An 18403-nucleotide genomic window follows, 5' to 3' on the forward strand; every position below is an offset into this window, starting at 1 on the left:
CTTTGTGGAGAGAACTTGAACCAAACATTTGACCTTTTCCTATTTGTTGTGAATAATGATCTTTGTTATCGCTGCATCTGCATTGCCGTACATGAACATCAGTAACTATGTGTCGGTTTACAAAGATCCACACAGGTTTTGTTAATATATTCTAGTCCAATACATTGATTAATCTCATTGATGTTCATGTTAGACTAACAGACTTCAGGATTGAAGTCCTTCACAGAGTGTGTTTTTTGTGCGTTTTTCCTTGAACAAGCTTGTGTCTTTGCTACATTTTGTGTCTGTGTGTGTTTGTGCGAGTGTCTAATTTGTGTTTGCTTTTTGTGTGTATTTCTCTTTAAAATCAACATTGCCTGTGTACCTAGTGGAAGTCTTTTCAGGACTTTGAGGCTTCACTATTTGTTAGAGAGAGGGGAAGCAATTAGCTGGCCGCTAACAAACCCCCTAACGAACCCCACTAATGAACCCTGAGGGCAGCTCTGGGACGACCTAAGCATGCCACCGTAATTAGACTGGCAAATAAGCGCTCGTTATGCAAACGAGTTAAAGTCAATCTGCATATCTTTACCTGAGACACTGGCGTTGCACTGACAAATGTTTACCCAAAGGCAGTGAGGGGGAAAAGAGGAGAGCGGAAGGGGAAAGGTTTAGAGGAGACAAAGTTAACATGGACGACAAAGAGTTGAACAAGTTTAACGATAAGGTAGGATGTGTTGGGAATGATAAACCATTGTGAAAGCCAGTGGATTAAAGCTACACTCTAAAAACTCAAAATCTTGCCAACATTCGTCTAATTTCTAGTCAGAATTGATACGATGGCCTCGTAAGAACTCAGATGCTCAATTCCGTTGCTTGGTAATCTTCTTTATTGTTAAGAAAACCAAAGCTATCAATAATGACTCCTGGGCTCTACTAGGATTCTCCATATAATCACTAGGTTCAACTAGGTAATGTAACATGAATCTCTGGTAAACAGGCATAGAGATAACGACATCACAAGACGAACCGACACCAGACAAAGGGAGAGAAGGACTAAATATACACATAGGCAATGGGGCACAGATGGACACAATCAGGGGTGGGAACAACAATCACTCTAGCAGGTGCCACACGGACAGGAAGTGCCGACACCTGGAGAGAGAGAGTAGAGTAATTAACATCAAAAGACAGATATACAAAACACTCAAACACAACAGCTAACAGGATACTATCGCTAAAACCTTACAGTACCCCCCCTTTTACAGACGACTCCAGACGTCCCTGAAGCCTGAGACCGTAGTCTGTCAAAATCCGTGATAAGGGACTTGTCGACAATAAAGCTGCCCGGGATCCAGCATCTTTCCTCTGGTCCAAACCCTACCCAGTCAACCAGGAACTGTCTCCCTCTACCCCACTTTCTTTCGGACAGTATTCACTGTATAGATGATACCTCCGTCGATGACCCGGGGGGGTGGAGGTGGTGTGGGGGGGGAACCAGTCTGCTCTCTACAACTGGTTTCAACTTGCTGACATGGAACGTGGGGTGGACCTTGAGGGACTTTGGGAGACATAGGCGAACAGCAACAGAGTTAATAACTTTTTAAATGGGAAATGGACCAACGAACCGGGGAGCCTGTTTCCTGGAGGCGACGTGAAGAGGAAGATCCTTGGTGGACAACCACACTCGTTGACCGACCTTGTATTTAGGGGATGGACGTCGTTTTCGGTCGGCCAAACTTTTCCTGCAGGTTGCACTTCTCTGCAACATCTGGCGAACTCCCTTCCATACCCGGCAACAGCGGCGAACCAAAGCATGTGCTGATGGTACAATAACTTCCTGCTCGAGCTCCGGGAACAATGGAGGCTGGTATCCATGGACACATTGGAAAGGAGAGATTCCGGTGGCTGATGTGGGTAAGGTATTGTGTGCATACTCAACCCAAATCAGATGTTTGCTCCAGGTGGTAGGTTTCTGGGACAGCAGACATCTCAAACAGGTCTCCATTTCTTGATTCATCCTCTCCGCTTGGCCGTTTGACTGGGGATAGTATCCGGAAGTCAGGCTCACAGTGGCTTGGATCAGGCGACAAAACTCCCTCCAGAAATGTGAAACGAATTGTGGGCCTCGGTCTGAAACGACATCGCTTGGGAAACCATGGATACGAAAAACATGGGACAACATGGCCTGTGCTGTTTCTCTGACAGTAGGCAATTTGGACATGGGGATGAGATGTACCATCTTGGAAAAACGATCAATGACTGTGAGTACTGTGGTGTAACCCGCCGAAGGTGGATATCCTGTCACAAAGTCCAACGCAATATGCGACCATGGTCTGTTGGGAATGGGCAGAGGTTGGAGAAGACCTGCCGCAGCTTGACGAGAAGTCTTGTTCCTAGCACAAACAGGACATGCTGCCACATATTCTGCCACATCCTTCCCCATAGCAGGTCACCAGAATCTGTGTTTCACCATAAAGAGGGTCCTCTTGGTTTCAGGATGGCAGGAAAGAACAGATGTATGGGCCCAATGAATTACCTGACAACGAAGTGTCCCTGGAACAAACAGGCGATTCTGAGGACACCCCTTATGGACAGGATTCCCGCTGTTTGCCTGTTTGACCTTGGCTTCAATGGGCCAGGTCACACTCCCTATCACTCGGTCTGGCCGCAGAATGGGGTCTGGACTCTTGGGGACTGGCTCAGGATCATACATTCTGGAGAGTGCATCCGGCTTTCCATTCTGCGAACCAGGTCGATATGACAGAGTGAACCTAAATCTATTAAAGAACAAAGCCCATCTGGCCTGTCTAGAGTTCAGGCGTTTGACCTTCCTGATGTATTGCAGGTTTTTGTGATCCGTCCAGACCAAGAAATCCTGCTCCGCTCCCTCCAACCAGTGCCGTCACTCCTCCAAAGCCATCTTCACCACCAACAGTTCCCGATTTCCCACGTCGTAATTCCTCTCAGCAGAAGATAGCTTACGGGAGAGATATGCACACGGATGAAGTTTGTTGTCCCCCGCTGATTTCTGGGACAGTATAGCTCCAACGCCGTCGTTGGAGGCGTCCACTTCCACCACAAACTGTCGGTGGCGATCAGGTACAGTCAGGATGGGAGCGGTGGTGAACCTCCTCTTCAGTTCCAGGAAAGATTTATCTGCCTGTGGATTCCACACAAACTGAACATGGGGAGAGGTAAGCGCATGGAGAGGAGAGGCAATAGCACTGAAATTGTGTATGAAACGTCTGTAAAAGTTAGCAAACCCCAAGAATTGAACTTTCTTTCTAGTGTCTGGCGTTGGCCAATTAGCCACGTCACTGACCTTAGATGGGTCCATTTCCACCTTGTTAGGGAAAATCACATAGCCCAAAAATGCCACAGTGTTCACATGAAACTCAATTTTTTTGGCTTTCACAAACAAATGGTTAGCCAGGAGTCTCTGCAGAACAAGGTGAACATGGTTAACATGAGTATTCTCATCTGGAGAAAAGATGAGAATATCATCAAGATCAAAAAACAGAAAACATTCAGGAAATCTCTTAACACTTCATTAATGAGGGCTTGGAAAACAGCAGGTGCATTACAAAGTCCAAAAGGCATCACCAAATATTCATAATGTCCTGTAGGCGTATTGAAACCTGTCTTCCACTCATCCCCCTCCCGGATGCGCACAAGGTGATAAGCATTCCTTAAGTCGAGCTTGGTGAATATCTTGGCTCCCTGTAACAGTTCGAATGCTGTAGAGATGAGTGGAAGGGGAGATCTGTTCTTAACTGTGATCTGATTTAGCGGACTGTAGTCAATACAGGGCCTCAATGTCCCGTCCTTTTTCCCCACGAAAAAGAAACCTGCCGCTGCTGGGGATGAAGACGTCCGAATCAAACCAGCTTTAAGTGAAGAATCGATATATTCCTTCATGGCCTCCCTTTCTGGCCCAGAAAGTGAGTACAACCGTCCCTTGGGAATAGTAGAGCCCGACAGAAGGTCTATGGGACAATTGTACGGTCTATGGGGTGGCAAAGAAGTAGCTTGTGTTTTATTAAACACCTCCTTGATGTCTAAATAACACGCCGGAACTTTAGCCAAATTAGGAAAGTCAGAAGGCTTAGAAAAACTGTCACTGTTATTGCCTGATCCCTGCTTAAAGTTGCTTGATCAGTGCAAATTACTCAACCCTGTTTTACTGGTTAAACAGGAACGAGAGCACTCATCCCCCCACCCTTTAACCCTTCCTGTCTGCCAGTCAACGTAAGGGTTGTGTTTAACAAGCCAAGGGTACCCCAAAATGAGAGGATGTTGAGCAGAGTTAAATAAATGAAAACTTATTTGCTCACGATGTTCCTGATCTATGACTAATACCATGGGCTCAGTGAGATGAGTAATAGTACATAAAAGCCGGCCGTCTAAAGCACTAGCCTCTAAGGGCTGATCTAAAAGAACAACCTTTAAGTTTAAACTTTTAGTCAATTCCCAGTCTAACAAGCTCTCATCAGCCCCAGAATCGACTAATGCATCCTGAGTCATAGTATTATCACCAAGTTTGATTTGTACCTGCATTAATCTTCTGACCGGAGAGTCGAAGGAAGTCACTCGGCTCACCAGCGTCTTCCTTCCCGCTGATGAGCCTGATCCTTTGCCGAACAGGCTGCCGAAACATGACCCTGCTGACCGCAGTAGAAGCACCGCCGCTCCCGTAGACGGCGCTGATGTTCCTCCGGAGTGAGTCTGGCTCTACCGAGCTGCATCTGTTCCTCCGTGGCGATAGGGTGCGCTGGTCGCTCTGAAGATGAAGACTGGGAATTCCTCTGCCAAAAATCTTGCTCATGGTATCCACGAACAGTCTTAATGACTGACAAACAGGCGAGGACCGGGACCACTCTGCTGTTGCCCAGGCTTCCGCTCTCCCCGTCAGATGAGAAACAATAAAAGCTACCTTAGCTTGATCGGTGGGAAATGCTGCGGGCTGGTGTTTGAAGTGGAGATCGCACTGCACCAGGAAAGGACGACAGTTTCCAGATTCTCCGGAGAATTTCTCTGGCGAAGCGAGGCGGATCGTAGGCGAATGTACGGGTACTTGAACGGGAATATCGACAGACCCGACCCCCGCTGGACCGGAAAGCTCTGCCGCAGGAACACCAGGATTTGCCATGAGGTGAGTGAGTACTTCCCGCATCTTCTCAGCCAGTAAGTTTATTTCCGTGGACACATTAGCTTGAAAGTTGTCCTGACGAACATTTAAGCCCTGGACCCCTTGGTTAATTGCTGACAGCTGTTCCTCATGTTGGTGAAGGAGTTTACCCTGCACCTGAAGGGCTGTTCTTAGCGTTGTGGAATCGGCTGAGTCCATCTTGTTTGGTTGGTTTGTTCTGATACGATGGCCTCGTAAGAACTCAGATGCTCAATTCCATTGCTTGGTAATCTTCTTTATTGTTAAGAAAACCAAAGCTATCAATAATGACTCCTAGGCTCTACTAGGATTCTCCATATAATCACTAGGTTCAACTAGGTAATGTAACATGAATCTCTGGTAAACAGGCATAGAGATAACGACATCACAAGACGAACCGGCACCAGACAAAGGGAGAGAAGGACTAAATATACACATTAGGCAATGGGGCACAGGTGGACACAATCAGGGGTGGGAACAACAATCACTCTAGCAGGTGCCACACGGACAGGAAGTGCCGACACCTGGAGAGAGAGAGTAGAGTAATTAACATCAAAAGACAGATATACAAAACACTAAAACACAACAGCTAACAGGATACTATCGCTAAAACCTTACAAGAATATGTCTTTACACTCGATATAAGACCTAATAACTGAAGAGTTAACAATGCAGTGAGATACAGGGTCTTGTTTTTAGACAATGCATCTTCAAGACTCTTGAAAACATCTTATTATGTATCTCAAATGAAACACGTTTTTTAAGCTGCTGTGGTTGTTGTAAAAGATGGTTCATCTTGTTTTAACAAATAAGTCTTTTTTGTAACACAACATTTACTGATCCTAGTAAGATATAGTTCAAAATAAGTTTTCCCAGCTAATCACAAGATCTCCTTTATCTAAATATCCCGCCTTATTTCAAGAAATCTAACCAAGCAATGTTCTCTTGTTCTATTGGCAGATCTTTTTACTTATTACAAGCAAAAACACCTTGTTTTCATTATTCTTTTACTTGATTTTGGAGCAGCATTTTTTCCATTGTAAGGAAAGGGATGGTGGCTGGAAGGAGGACAGTAGTCGGCAGAAGATAAACACATGTTTAGGCTTTGTACTTCATGTTTACATTTCAGCCAATGTGTCTCTCATCCCAGGTGATAGATCAGTTTGGACAAAGGTACACACAAGGATCCTTTCCTTTCCACACAAAGAAATCGTTTCTGGTTTAAATCTTGCCCACATTCTCAAAGGGGAAATGCTGGTTGGTGGAGCAAAAACCACTGCCCTTTAAGAAAATGATTTTTATTATGTGTTAATATGCTTTTATTTTGGGGGGTTTTATCATTCACGTCCAATTATGTTTCCCTTTACTGATGGATTTCGTTTGACTGTCCTTCAGAAAGAGTACTGAAAAAATACTGGCCCGATTTTTTATGAAACTTGGTAAAAAGGAGTTGGCCAAGAAAGAGCCTATTACATTTTGGAGCTGATGCACATATTAGGTTTTATCTGAGGTGACTGAACGATCAACTGTTTTAGATTTGTTGGCAGCATGTAGGTACTACAATCTACTCACTGTCGTTTATGAGGTTGGACTGAAACCTCAACTTTTCCTATGGAATTGAATGCATGTCCTGCACTGGGATGAGCTATGGTGTGCTGTGAGTCGTGAGAGACTTGTTGTGATTGGTTCTTGGCGGAAGTGTGTATCGTCTTGGCAACAGTCTCAGGGGTTGATGGGTTTGACCTCTGTGTGGCAACGGGGTTCCTGATGGATCACTCGCTACCGCCAACACACACCCAGTGGTCTGCTGCGGATACACACTCTGATATAACGTTCTGTGAGGAGTGTCTTCTGTTTCTATGCAGGAGAGTTTCACACATCTGAGTGAGTGTGTGTCATCTGGTACTGATCGCTGCGTTTTTGTGTCATCACGTCTTCACGTTCCAGTAGGTCAAAGAACAAACTACTTTTGAGGATCACAGTGTCATATATATTCCTGTGTGTGTGTGTGTGTGTGTGTGTGTGTGTGTGTGTGTGTGTGTGTGTGTGTGTGTGTGTGTGTGTGTGTGTGTGTGTGTGTATGTGTGTGTGTGTGTGTCGTTGGCTCATTAGTACGGTGGTTCAGGGGCGATTATTTATCGTAATGTTGCCCAGCCTGCTGAGTTGTGGCACAATCAGCAGCCATCTTTATTACACACACTCACACACACACACACACACACACACACACACACACACACACACACACACACACACACACACACACACACACACACACACACACACACACACACACACACACACACACACACACACACACACACACACACACACCCCCCTATAGTTGTAGAAGTTACATTAATGCATGTCCTCCTGTGCTTTGTGCACACACACACACACACCCACACACACACACACACACACCTTTATATCTTATCTTTAACCCCTTATGCTTTAACACAAACATACTCCCATGGACACACTCTCTCCTACCAGTACTGACACACACACACACACACACACACACACACACACACACACACACACACACACACACACACACACACACACACACACACACACACACACACACACACACACACACACATCCCTTGACTCGCTCCCCCCCTCTCCCCTACCCCTGACTTTGTCCCTGTGACCTTGGGCGAGTGTTGCCTGTGGCTGCTGCTGATATTTCTGCGTAGGGGGTTGGAGGGCGGATGGAGAAAGGCTTGGCCAGGGATCACACAACTTTCATCCCTCTATCCATCCGTTCGTCCGGCTGATGAATGAGAGAAAAGTATTTACCCCCTCTGTTGACAGATGGCTGTGGAGTTTTTTGGGGACTCATGAGGAGTTCATTTATAATGAAGCTCCTCTTTGGATTTCATCTCGAAACCACATCATTTATTTTCAAATTATGTGTAAACGCAGTTTTAAAAAAAAAGTTATTATGACTGATCACAAACAAAGCATTTTGTCAGACTTCCAATTTGTCCCGCATGCCTGCTGAACTACTGCTGTGTTTAAGCTCTGTCCACAAGAATAATTGAAAACCTTTCTCAGTCTTCATCTGTTTGATGTCAGATGTCACAAAGAATAGTCTGGTAACTAGATAGTCACCATTATTATGTCCAAGTATGAGATGTCGGGAGTGCTGAGCAAGACACTAATACATGATACCCATCATCAAATGAATAATGATGGATGTTTCGACTAACTGTAAACACTTAGACAATATATGATGGGGACAAAAAAAGAAGAGGAAAGGAATAAAGAGACTGGACAAACACAAATGCTTCTATGCAGTGTACAAAGATGTAGTTTGAGAATGAAAATACTGTAAATGATAACCGTGACCTTTGCTTCCCTTCTCTCAACCCAATTAAACAACTATGGGACATTTTGTGAAGTGTTGGTGGGGTTTAATGGCAAACAATGCAAAGGGCTGATTTGGTGTTAATGTGTGGCTTCATGAACCGACAATATTTGGTGCAAAGAGACCAGCTCGAGTAATTTGAGTTCATGTTCAAACGATTACTAGATTATTTTAACTGCACAGTGCTTTAAGATCCCATGTAATGTATTTTACGCTTTTAAGAAAAGCTATCATATCATATTAATTTCATCCCACCAACGTACAGTTAAATGATAAATAGAATCGTGCCGTTCAGGTTGCAGAGTTATCTTGAAATGTGCCCTTGCACGTTTTTGATTAGCCCTAGATCCATTGCATTGCTGTTTCTTTGCAACCGCAGCATGTATGAGGGACTCCTTTTTGTCATGCAGTGCTTGTTGGAGTGAACTTAGACAAACATTATTCACCACAACCATCAGACGGTACAATAATCAACCATCAATGTTCATTTACTTTGTTAATCATCCATATAAAACGACACCATTTAATAAAATATACACCTTAAACCCCTCACTCTTTCTTAAGTGATGTGGTATAATATGCTATACAATTGAAGCAGTGAAGTTATTTTCAAACCGAGCTAAGGTCATTAAAAAATGGTTGCTAATAGGCAATAATAAAATTTATTGAAATTGGGTAGAATTTATGGAATTATGGAGAATTATGGAGGTAAATATGCAATGCTAGCCCTACACCCGCTCTAATAGATAAGCTGTCTGTGTGTCTGGCAGGATCATTCCACAGTCACAGCCATAGAGCCCTCACAGCTGCTGGCTGCCATTTTGAGAAACAGCTGACATTTGCTTTCTCTCTCCATCAGATATGTTACTGGGCATGGGCCTCTGACATTTCTGATAGTCTGTGTATGTGTGTATGTGTGTATGTGTGTGATGAGTTACTTGGGCATACCCTCTGACATTTTATTGGATGCTAATGGTATTCATTGCCATGGCAGCTGGAAGGGAGGCGGGCATGGCTGTCTATGGATAAATGGCGCCTGTCGCTAACCTGTAAATGCATGTGTGTGTGTTGTCAGGTAACTCTGACTCACAGTGTTGGATGGAGTCACCATTACAGTAGGTGTGTGTGAGTGTTAATGGATGTTATGTCTGTTGAGAGAAGGATATGCATTTCTGCTTTGCTGAACTTTGCGCCTCATGTGTGTGTTTTGCCGTGCAGGTGTGCATTTGTAGGGCAGTCAGTGGTCTTCATCCTTGTGTGTGTGTGTTTGTGTGTGTGTCTGGAGGGCAGGAAGATAAAGGTGCCTGCTTTTTTCAGATAAGGACTCCAGCCTCAACCTCTCTATCACTCTCCTGTTCTACCTTTCTCCTCTCCATCCTTCTACCATTTATTTTACATCTGAACAGTGTAGCAACAATGCTGTGTCCTTTTCTTCTTCTATACCTTCTTGGACATCCCTATGTTGGATGACATGGAGACACAGCGGCCTGATTCCCTTTGAACCAGACATTCTTTTATTTACAGGCTAATGCCATTTTACTTACTTCAATAGACAGAATTTTATGACACCATAAATAAACAAAAGTGCTGTATGATACATGTTTTTCTTCACATTTAACTGTTGTCTTAACTTGTTTAGTCTCTTTTATACAGAAGCTTGCTTGAACAGGGAAACTACAAAAACAGCTCTGGATTCATCTAGTGTTCAAAATGTACTTCTTGTCAACTAGCCACCTGAAAAAGAAAAAATGGAAAAACCTTGATCACCCACTACATCACATGTGTCAGAATGTTGGGCTCACATATTTGGCATTCACCCATCCACATTTCCATGGTTCCATCAAAAAAGGAGTCGGCTCTGCTATAATAATATACATTTAAAATGTAACGTGCATATCAATAGACCTCTGATTAGTTTTCATAATACTTGTTCCCCCTAAACATTAGAATCTAATCTGCCACATGGTAACAATGGTTACAATGTTCCTTACATCTGGCTTTAATCTGAGCTATTTAAGTGTTAACTTTGTTAAAGTACCTGCCACAGTGAAGTGATCACCATCTGGTTTCAGCTTCTGTTAAATGACAGCAAATGTCTCTAATTACAATATTGTCACAGTTTGCTGCTCTCCAGCATAAGGTAGATGTTTTCCTTTTTTCCCTTAGAGGTAAGGATGAGCTTTAGTAGCGGCTCATACACTTTCCTTTGAGATGTTAGGCAGGTAGGTGTGTTTGAGCCCTCCACTTTGAAGAAGGTCTTCAGGGCTGCCTCTCCATCCTGTTAATGAGTGTAAATCATACATATAGATGGAGCGGTGAGGGATTAGCCTGCAAGTGGTACTCTGCAGGAGACCAGACAGCGCCTGTGGCTCTGCACTCTGATCTCACTCTTTGTACAATCTCCTCTCTTGTCCATGGTGTACTTCCAAAGTGTTACCACCAAGAAATAAATGCAAAAAACGGCCGAAGCCTATAAAAATAGTTTTCACATGAATAAACAGTCACCTTTCCCTTGTTCACCCTCTGTAACAATTCCCTGCCTCTCTTTTCTGTGCTACGTCTCTCTCCTCTGTTGGACATCTGTTCATTCTCTGCTCATCGCTGGAGGAAAGGAGGGTCCCTCCATATGTACATCCCCTCTTCCCTCCTCAGTATTCTGCCCTACATAACATCTTTTTTATTTTCTTCCCTCTAAATTTGTTTTGCTTTTTGTTTCTTTTTACTTATGTACCATCCTTCACACCAACCTTTTGGCTTTCTCTTTCTATGTGACTCCCTATTTCTCCTTTTCCCATTGTCGTATTGAACGGGTATCTCCGGTTTTCCTCTCAGTTCTTCCTCTCTCTCTGTTTCTTTCTTTCTTTTCCTGTCCCTTTTACATTCTATCCCTTCCTCTGTCTCCTGTTCTCTCTCCCAGCTGGCTGTTTAAGAACTGTTTGCCATCTGATGTTCCTATGAGAGGTAATTAAAGCCTGAATCACAGACTGTATGTGTGTGTGTGTTTGTGGGGAGAAATGGATTAATTTCATAAAGGCTTTTCTCCAGGCTAGCAGGTAAACCGCTTGGGAGAACCCCCAGCCCGAACCACCATCACACATTTATTCCATCAAGGGCTTTTCAGTGTCACATCATACCTGAGCTGCTCATTATCCTTTCAAATTAAGTTGTATTTAGTCTCCTTTTTTTAGCACACTTCTAAATGCATGTAAGTATATTACTCAGTCGACAAATCGTAAGATGCCGTTATGAACACAGCTTTTTACTCAGTTAATCAGCCATTAGGGCTTTTCAAGCTTTATCATCTCTCTCGCACTGAGAATAACTACTGTAGATAGTTAGGATGAAACCATGTGCAATCCCAAGTGAAGTCAAGTACTGCACCACATTGAGAACTAAGCACCAAAGTCCTTATATTTAGCAATACATGATAACAAATAATTAAACACAAAATAATTTAATCTATTAAGGAGTTTATTTTACGGATAATTTGAGCTTGAGCTAGAAACTGACAGCCTCTTGTCGTAATACATATATTTGACTGGACTATGAGCAACGGTTACATCATTTCTCAAACCAATAACACCCCAACACTTTGCCAATGAAGCTTCCTGGCTCCGATAACTTAGCTGAAGTTACGAAAATTGGCTTCAGGCTGCACTTTAGGGTCTCATGTCATGCTTTTACGGTTATTGCCCGTCCCCTTGTTTGTTATGTAGCTTTTTCTGCATGTAAACGGTCTGCAAAGTCACAAACCCTCAAAGTACACCCTGTAGCGAGTAAAACACACAGAAAAGACCTGTCTATGCTGCCCCAGAACGCCTCGTTGGAGATTTCTCTTTTTCCATTTTTTTCTTCCGGGGCATACTGACGTAACGCCGCTCCGCACATACACACACACACACTCACTCAGCCTTATATTTTCTCAGACGCGGTGCTGCGCTGAGCTCCGTACACACACACACTTGGAGCTCAGGCCATGAGTGTGTGTGCTCAGGCTGAGCTCTGCGGTGTCTCGCTGTCTCGCAGACCCCACGCAGCAACCAGGAAACGACACCAGTAATACACTGTCCACTCCTCGAGCCTCAAAGGGCGGAGCAGCGAGCCCCGCAACGTCGCGCCATCACGGCACCCAGAGCTCCAACAAGGCGTGTAGGACAGAGAGTGAATACACATACTATACAGAGATGCTGTATGAGAAACCAATGTGAGTTTGGAACATTGAACAATGTAAATCTATGACATGGGACCTTTAAGGAACAAACATCAGAGGCTGCATCCATCTGCTGTCATCTATTCTTCTCTGTCTGCCTGTTTCTATTCATCTCTGCCTCTCCCTGTCTTTATTTTCCTGTATCTCCCCATCACTGCCGCTCTCTCTTGTCTCCCACTTGTTTTCTTGTTTTCTCACTCGCTTGTCTTTCTGTCATTAGTTCCATTTGAGCCACACCCACACGACTCTTCTCCTCATCCATCACTCCGCAGCGATGTTTTTTTTTAGTGTGTGTGTGTGTGTGTGTGTGTGTGTGTGATAGAGACATGAGTCACAGGAAGATAGAGTGAGACAATGTGTATCTCTGTTGTTGTTGTCTTTTGTGTATCATCTGTTTTATGGGCGTTTTGTGTTTACTTTGAGAGGAGAGTTAGTGAGCAAGACAAACTGAGACAATTGTTTCAAGTGTGGGTTTCCCCCAAAAGGCTGCCGGATGGACTTGAGATGCAAAAATAATTTCAGTTTTTCATAATTTACAACAAGATGACACAAGTTAATGTTTTGCACCCTACTCTAATGCTCACTCTTTATATACCCTGCAATGGTTGAATGAACAACGCAGCACTTTATATTTCTCCAATTACACATGTTCACACCTGAGCTGCCCAGTGCAAAGTGCATTTCCATCAGTTCCACAGTCTTGCTTCAGAAAAAAAAAAAAAAAAAAATTGTTTTTTTACTCGGTCTCCCCTACAGTACAGCACCAAGTACAAACCTCACAACAAAAACACAAAGCAGAGACTCAAGAGTGTGTATGGTAGAGTTGCGGGGGGTGTCGGAAAGGTGCCTGCGAGAGTGGCACACAAAGAGAGCGGGTTACACTTGTATTGCAACAGTTTGATTGGGCTTTGGTGATGCACAATGGAGACTGAGGCTGCTTAAGGCTTTGTCCTCACTGCAGAGAGTAAAAGTGAAATACTATATCCATTTTTGGATGTTGGTCTATAATGGTTTTAAAAATGCACAATTTCTCGAGCCTAAGTTGAAAACTAAAATCGATAACAATTGGCATGCATAGACAAAGGTAAACAAGAACAGCTGCAGGGGATTCAAAAAAACAAGGTAAGAAGTGGAAAAGAAATTCTGGATTTGTAAATGTTCAGAAAAGACTGCACAGGCTTGAACACAAATAAATGAACAGAGAGAAGAAGAGAGGCGAGCAGCAAGGATGGCAGTTTATCGATTGGAGGTTCCTGTATTTTTTGGCGATGTTTGAACATTAAAATGCCTTTGTTACTACAAGAAGAGAGGGAGATAAGGCTGCCAACTGTTCAGACATCATGATATAATAGTGGGAGAGAGAAGGCAGTAAGAAACAGACAAAAGAGTAGAGATAGAATAAAGAGAAACAAAAACAAGACAAGAGACAAAAAAACGAGGGGCGGGGGGAAAATAAAATAACGCAATTAATATAGAGGGAGAAATGGCAATCTTGTTTAAAACTCAAAGTTATTACAGATCTATCTCTTCTTCACACACATATACTAAATGACTATGTTGTGATGTTGCTTGTGCGTTCTAATGCACGTAAGTACAGTACATATTTGCTTTTAGTGTAATTGTTGATATTGTTGCATACAGGGTAGTACAATATATCCCAGCAGATGCTGAGTTAGCATGCCCAGCACTCAAAGGGTCCTATCTTTCAGGAATCTAAGGTAATATAATGATAAGAGTAATAGCACTAATATTCCAAATTTGTTGCAAACACTGTTCATAAAACACTACTCTTTTTGGAAATGTTTGGATGATGTAGCTTCTGTCACCAGTACCGAGACAAAGAAAGAAAAACAATCTTCGAGAATCTTAATGATGCAGGACAGAACCCTGAACAAGAGAAATCAAATTGAGCTTGGTAAACCAACTAGATTGCAGGAGAAAGGAGATTTAAAAAAAAAAAAATGTAGGGCAAAGGTTAATCGTAAACAGACAAGCAGACTTGACTAAGGTGACATTATTTAACATGGTCTGGTCGTGACTAAGCCGCAGGAACAGATGACAGGAACATTAACTGGAGTTCTCTGTTGGCCATTAGACTGCAGCAGCAGGGGTCCTGCCCAGCAGTGTGAACACTGGTGAGCACCGTGGACAGCTCCTGCATCTCTGTCCTAGGATCAGCACCTTAGACAGCAGTCGTGACACACTTAAGTGCAAAAGAGGGGAGGCTGTGGCTTAGTGGAATAGTGCGCTGAACTTTGAATCAGGGGGATAGCAAGTTTGAGTCCCACTTCAGTCAGCATGTCGTTGTGACCCTGAGCAAGACACTTCACCCCAAATTGCTCCTGTGGGGATTGCCCTCAGTACTGAATGTATGTAAGTCACTTTGGATAAAAGCGTCTAACAAGTGTAATGTAAAAAAGAGAAAGGGAGGCTGTTATAATAACTGTAGGCTTCTCAAATTAAACTTTTCATTTCATAGTATAGTATTATTTGTAACACACCAATGTTATTTGTTATAACACTCAGAAGACTCCAGAAAGATTTAATATATATAATATAACAACATAAAGAACGGTTGAAGGTGGCATGTTATCTCTTTAATGGTTTCACAATACAAACAAGTATTACCCTGAATATTTTTAGTCACATCAACTGCTTCTCTACATTACATTACATTACATTACATTGCATTTAGCTGACGCTTTTATCCAAAGCGACTTACAATAAGTGCATTCGACCAGGAAGATACAACCTTTAAGAAAACAGAATCATATAAGTACATCAGGTTTCATAGAGCCAAACATTTCAAGTGCTACTCAACTGGCATTTAGAAAGCCAGCCCTTTATTAGTATATAAGTGCTTTGTTAGTAATTATATCGCTCGAAGTGGAGTCTAAAGAGATGAGTTTTCAGTTTGCGTCGGAAGATGTGTAAGGTTTCTGCTGTCCTGATTACAATGGGGAGCTCATTCCACCATTTTGGAGCCAGGATAGCAAACCCACGTGTTTTTGCTGACGGGAACTTGGGTCCCCCTCGCAGTGCGGGTGCAGCGAGCTGTTTGGCTGATGCAGAGCGGAGTGCACGTGCTGGGGTGTACGGTTTAACCATGTCCTGGATGTAGGAAGGGCCAGATCCATTCGCAGCATGGTACGCAAGTACCAGTGTCTTGAAGTGGATTCTAGCAGTTACTGGAAGCCAGTGAAGGGAGCGGAGGAGTGGTGTGGTGTGGGAGAATTTGGGAAGGTTGAAGACCAGACGAGCCGCTGCATTCTGGATGAGCTGCAGAGGTCGGATGGCACATGCAGGTAGACCAGCCAGGAGGGAGTTGCAGTAGTCTAGGCGTGAGATGACGAGAGCCTGGACCAGAATCTGCGCTGATGTCTGGGTCAGCTGGGGACGTATCCTCCTGATGTTGTAAAGCGTGTATCTGCAGCAGCGGGTTGTAGCAGCGATGTTTGCAGTGAAGGACAGTTTGTTATCTAGGACCACACCCAGATTCCTTGCAGTCTGAGTCGGGGAAACAACAGAGGTGCCGATGTTGATTGTTAGGTCAAGAGTGGGACAATCTTTTCCCGGAAGGAAGAGCAGTTCAGTCTTGTCAAGGTTGAGCTTGAGGTGATGAGCAGACATCCACCGAGAGATGTCTGCTAGGCAAGCAGAGATGCGTGCGACGACCTGGGTCTCTGAGCGGGGAAAGGACAGAATTAGTTGGGTGTCGTCAGCGTAGCAGTGGTATGAAAAACCATGCGGGCTAATGACAGACCCGAGCGAGTTTGTGTACAGGGAGAAGAGGAGGGGACCAAGAACCGAGCCCTGAGGGACCCCTGTAGTTAATTGACAAGGGTCGGACTCGGACCCTCTCCAAGTAACCCTTTAGGTGCGGTCGTTGAGGTATGAGGTGAGGAGGGAAAGTGCAGTGCCTGAAACTCCAAGTTCTTGGACAGTGCGAAGGAGGATCCGATGGTTCACCGTGTCGAATGCAGCAGACAGGTCCAGAAGGATGATGACAGAGGAGAGGGAGGCTGCTTTAGCAGTGTGCAGTTCGTCAGAGACTGCAAGGAGAGCAGTTTCTGTTGAGTGACCTGCCTTGAAACCAGACTGGTGCGGATCCAGAAGGTTGTTCTGATGGAGATAACAGGAGAGTTGTTTAAAGACAGCGCGTTCAAGTGTTTTAGACAGGAACGGGAGGAGAGAGACGGGCCTGTAGTTAATAACATCAGACGGATTGAGAGTGGGTTTCTTAAGGAGAGGGTTTACTCTTGCCTCCTTGAGACTGTTTGGAAAGTGACCAGAAGTTAGAGAAGTGTTGATGAAATGGGTGAGAAATGGTAGAATATCAGGAGCGATAGTCTGAAGGAGGTTTGAGGGGATAGGGTCCAGAGAACAGGTGGTAGGACGGGCAGAGGTAACGAGGGTAAGAACCTCACTTGGAGAGAGAGGGGAGAAGGAGGTCAGTGTGTGGGTGAAGGGAGGGTCTGGTGACCCAGCGGTGAGTAAAGGTGAGTCAGAAAAAGAAGAGCGAATATCATCAACCTTTTTTTCAAAGTGGTTAACAAAGTCGCTTGACAGAAGGGAGGAGGGGGGAGGTGCTTTGGGGGGGTCCAAGAGGGTGGAGAAGATAGAAAATAGTTTTTTGGGATTGGAATAGGAAGATTGGATCTTATCTTGAAAGAAAGTGCTTTTTGCCTGAGAGATGGAAGCAGAGAAAGAGGAGAGGAGAGCCTGATAGGTTAGGAGGTCGTCATGGTGTTTGGATTTCCACCATTTCCGCTCTGCTGCCCGAAGGATGGTTCTATTAGCACGCAGTGCGTCATTTAGCCAGGGAGCAGGAGGGGACTGACGAGCCGGCCGCGATGTGAGAGGACAGAGAAAGTCCAGAGAGGATGAGAGAGTCGAGAGGAGAGTTTTTGCAGCAGTGTTTGGAGGCAGGAGTTGGAACGAGTCAGAGGAAGGGAGGGCTGAGAGCACCGATGAGGCAAAGGTAGAGGGGGAGAGGGAACGGAGGTTACGGCGGACAGGAGCAGAGCTACAATCTGGAGTCCCCCAAGGTTTAACCCTGGGCCCAATACTGTTATGTATACACATGTTGCCTTCTCATGACAGAGTGAAGACTTACAATCCAAAGCTATGCCATGCCTTCTTCTTTTCATTAAGTTATGTTCTGTATTTTTACTCTTTAATGCAGCAGCTGATGAATCAACTGGCTTTCAATTTGACGTTTTCCCCAAGAGTTTGTGTTTCTGTCATTTGGGAGCACTTTGTGTCTTAAATAGGAATGTCTGCGTGCTCTACCTGGCCTTGCTCTCTTACTGAACTGAGATCAAATAGCTCTTATTTATACCATAGTATTTAATTTTTCTTCACATATTGAAGTACATTATTGCAAATGAGCAAACTCATAACTTCCTATTGTCATTGCATGGCTTCTCTCTGAAAATGTGTTGCATAAACCTGCCAAACTGTGCATCTGAAACTGCAGGAGGAAGCGACTCAGACAGGGGGGAGATGTTTAAAAGGATAAAGGAAAGAGAGCAAAGGGGAGCGGGAATGCGGGAGAAAAAGGAGGAATGAGATTAAGTCAGAGTGAAAAAAAATCCGAAGATACACATAAGAATTGTGCAAGTGATATTAGCCAGGGTGAAAGGGAGGACAAGTGCTTTTTCTT

General features: G+C 44.1%; 2 protein-coding genes across 2 annotated transcripts in view; one reads left to right on the plus strand and one right to left on the minus strand.

The window, feature by feature from the left end:
• Positions 1-17764, minus strand: part of LOC307043152 (uncharacterized protein) — a 117826-nt gene extending 100062 nt beyond the window's left edge. The window contains exon 1 of the mRNA XM_079687431.1: positions 15408-17764. Within this exon, the coding sequence (XP_079543557.1) occupies positions 15604-16368 (765 nt within the window). The 5' untranslated portion in view covers positions 16369-17764 and the 3' untranslated portion in view covers positions 15408-15603. The remainder of the gene's footprint in view (positions 1-15407) is intronic.
• The window catches only part of LOC307043150 (transmembrane protein 132C), a 264602-nt gene that overhangs the window by 11729 nt on the left and 234470 nt on the right, over positions 1-18403 (plus strand). The gene's annotated exons all lie outside the window — the stretch shown is intronic.

Source organism: Notothenia rossii, assembly GCF_949606895.1.
Source record: "Notothenia rossii genome assembly, chromosome: 6".
Taxonomy (NCBI): Eukaryota; Metazoa; Chordata; class Actinopteri; order Perciformes; family Nototheniidae; genus Notothenia; species Notothenia rossii.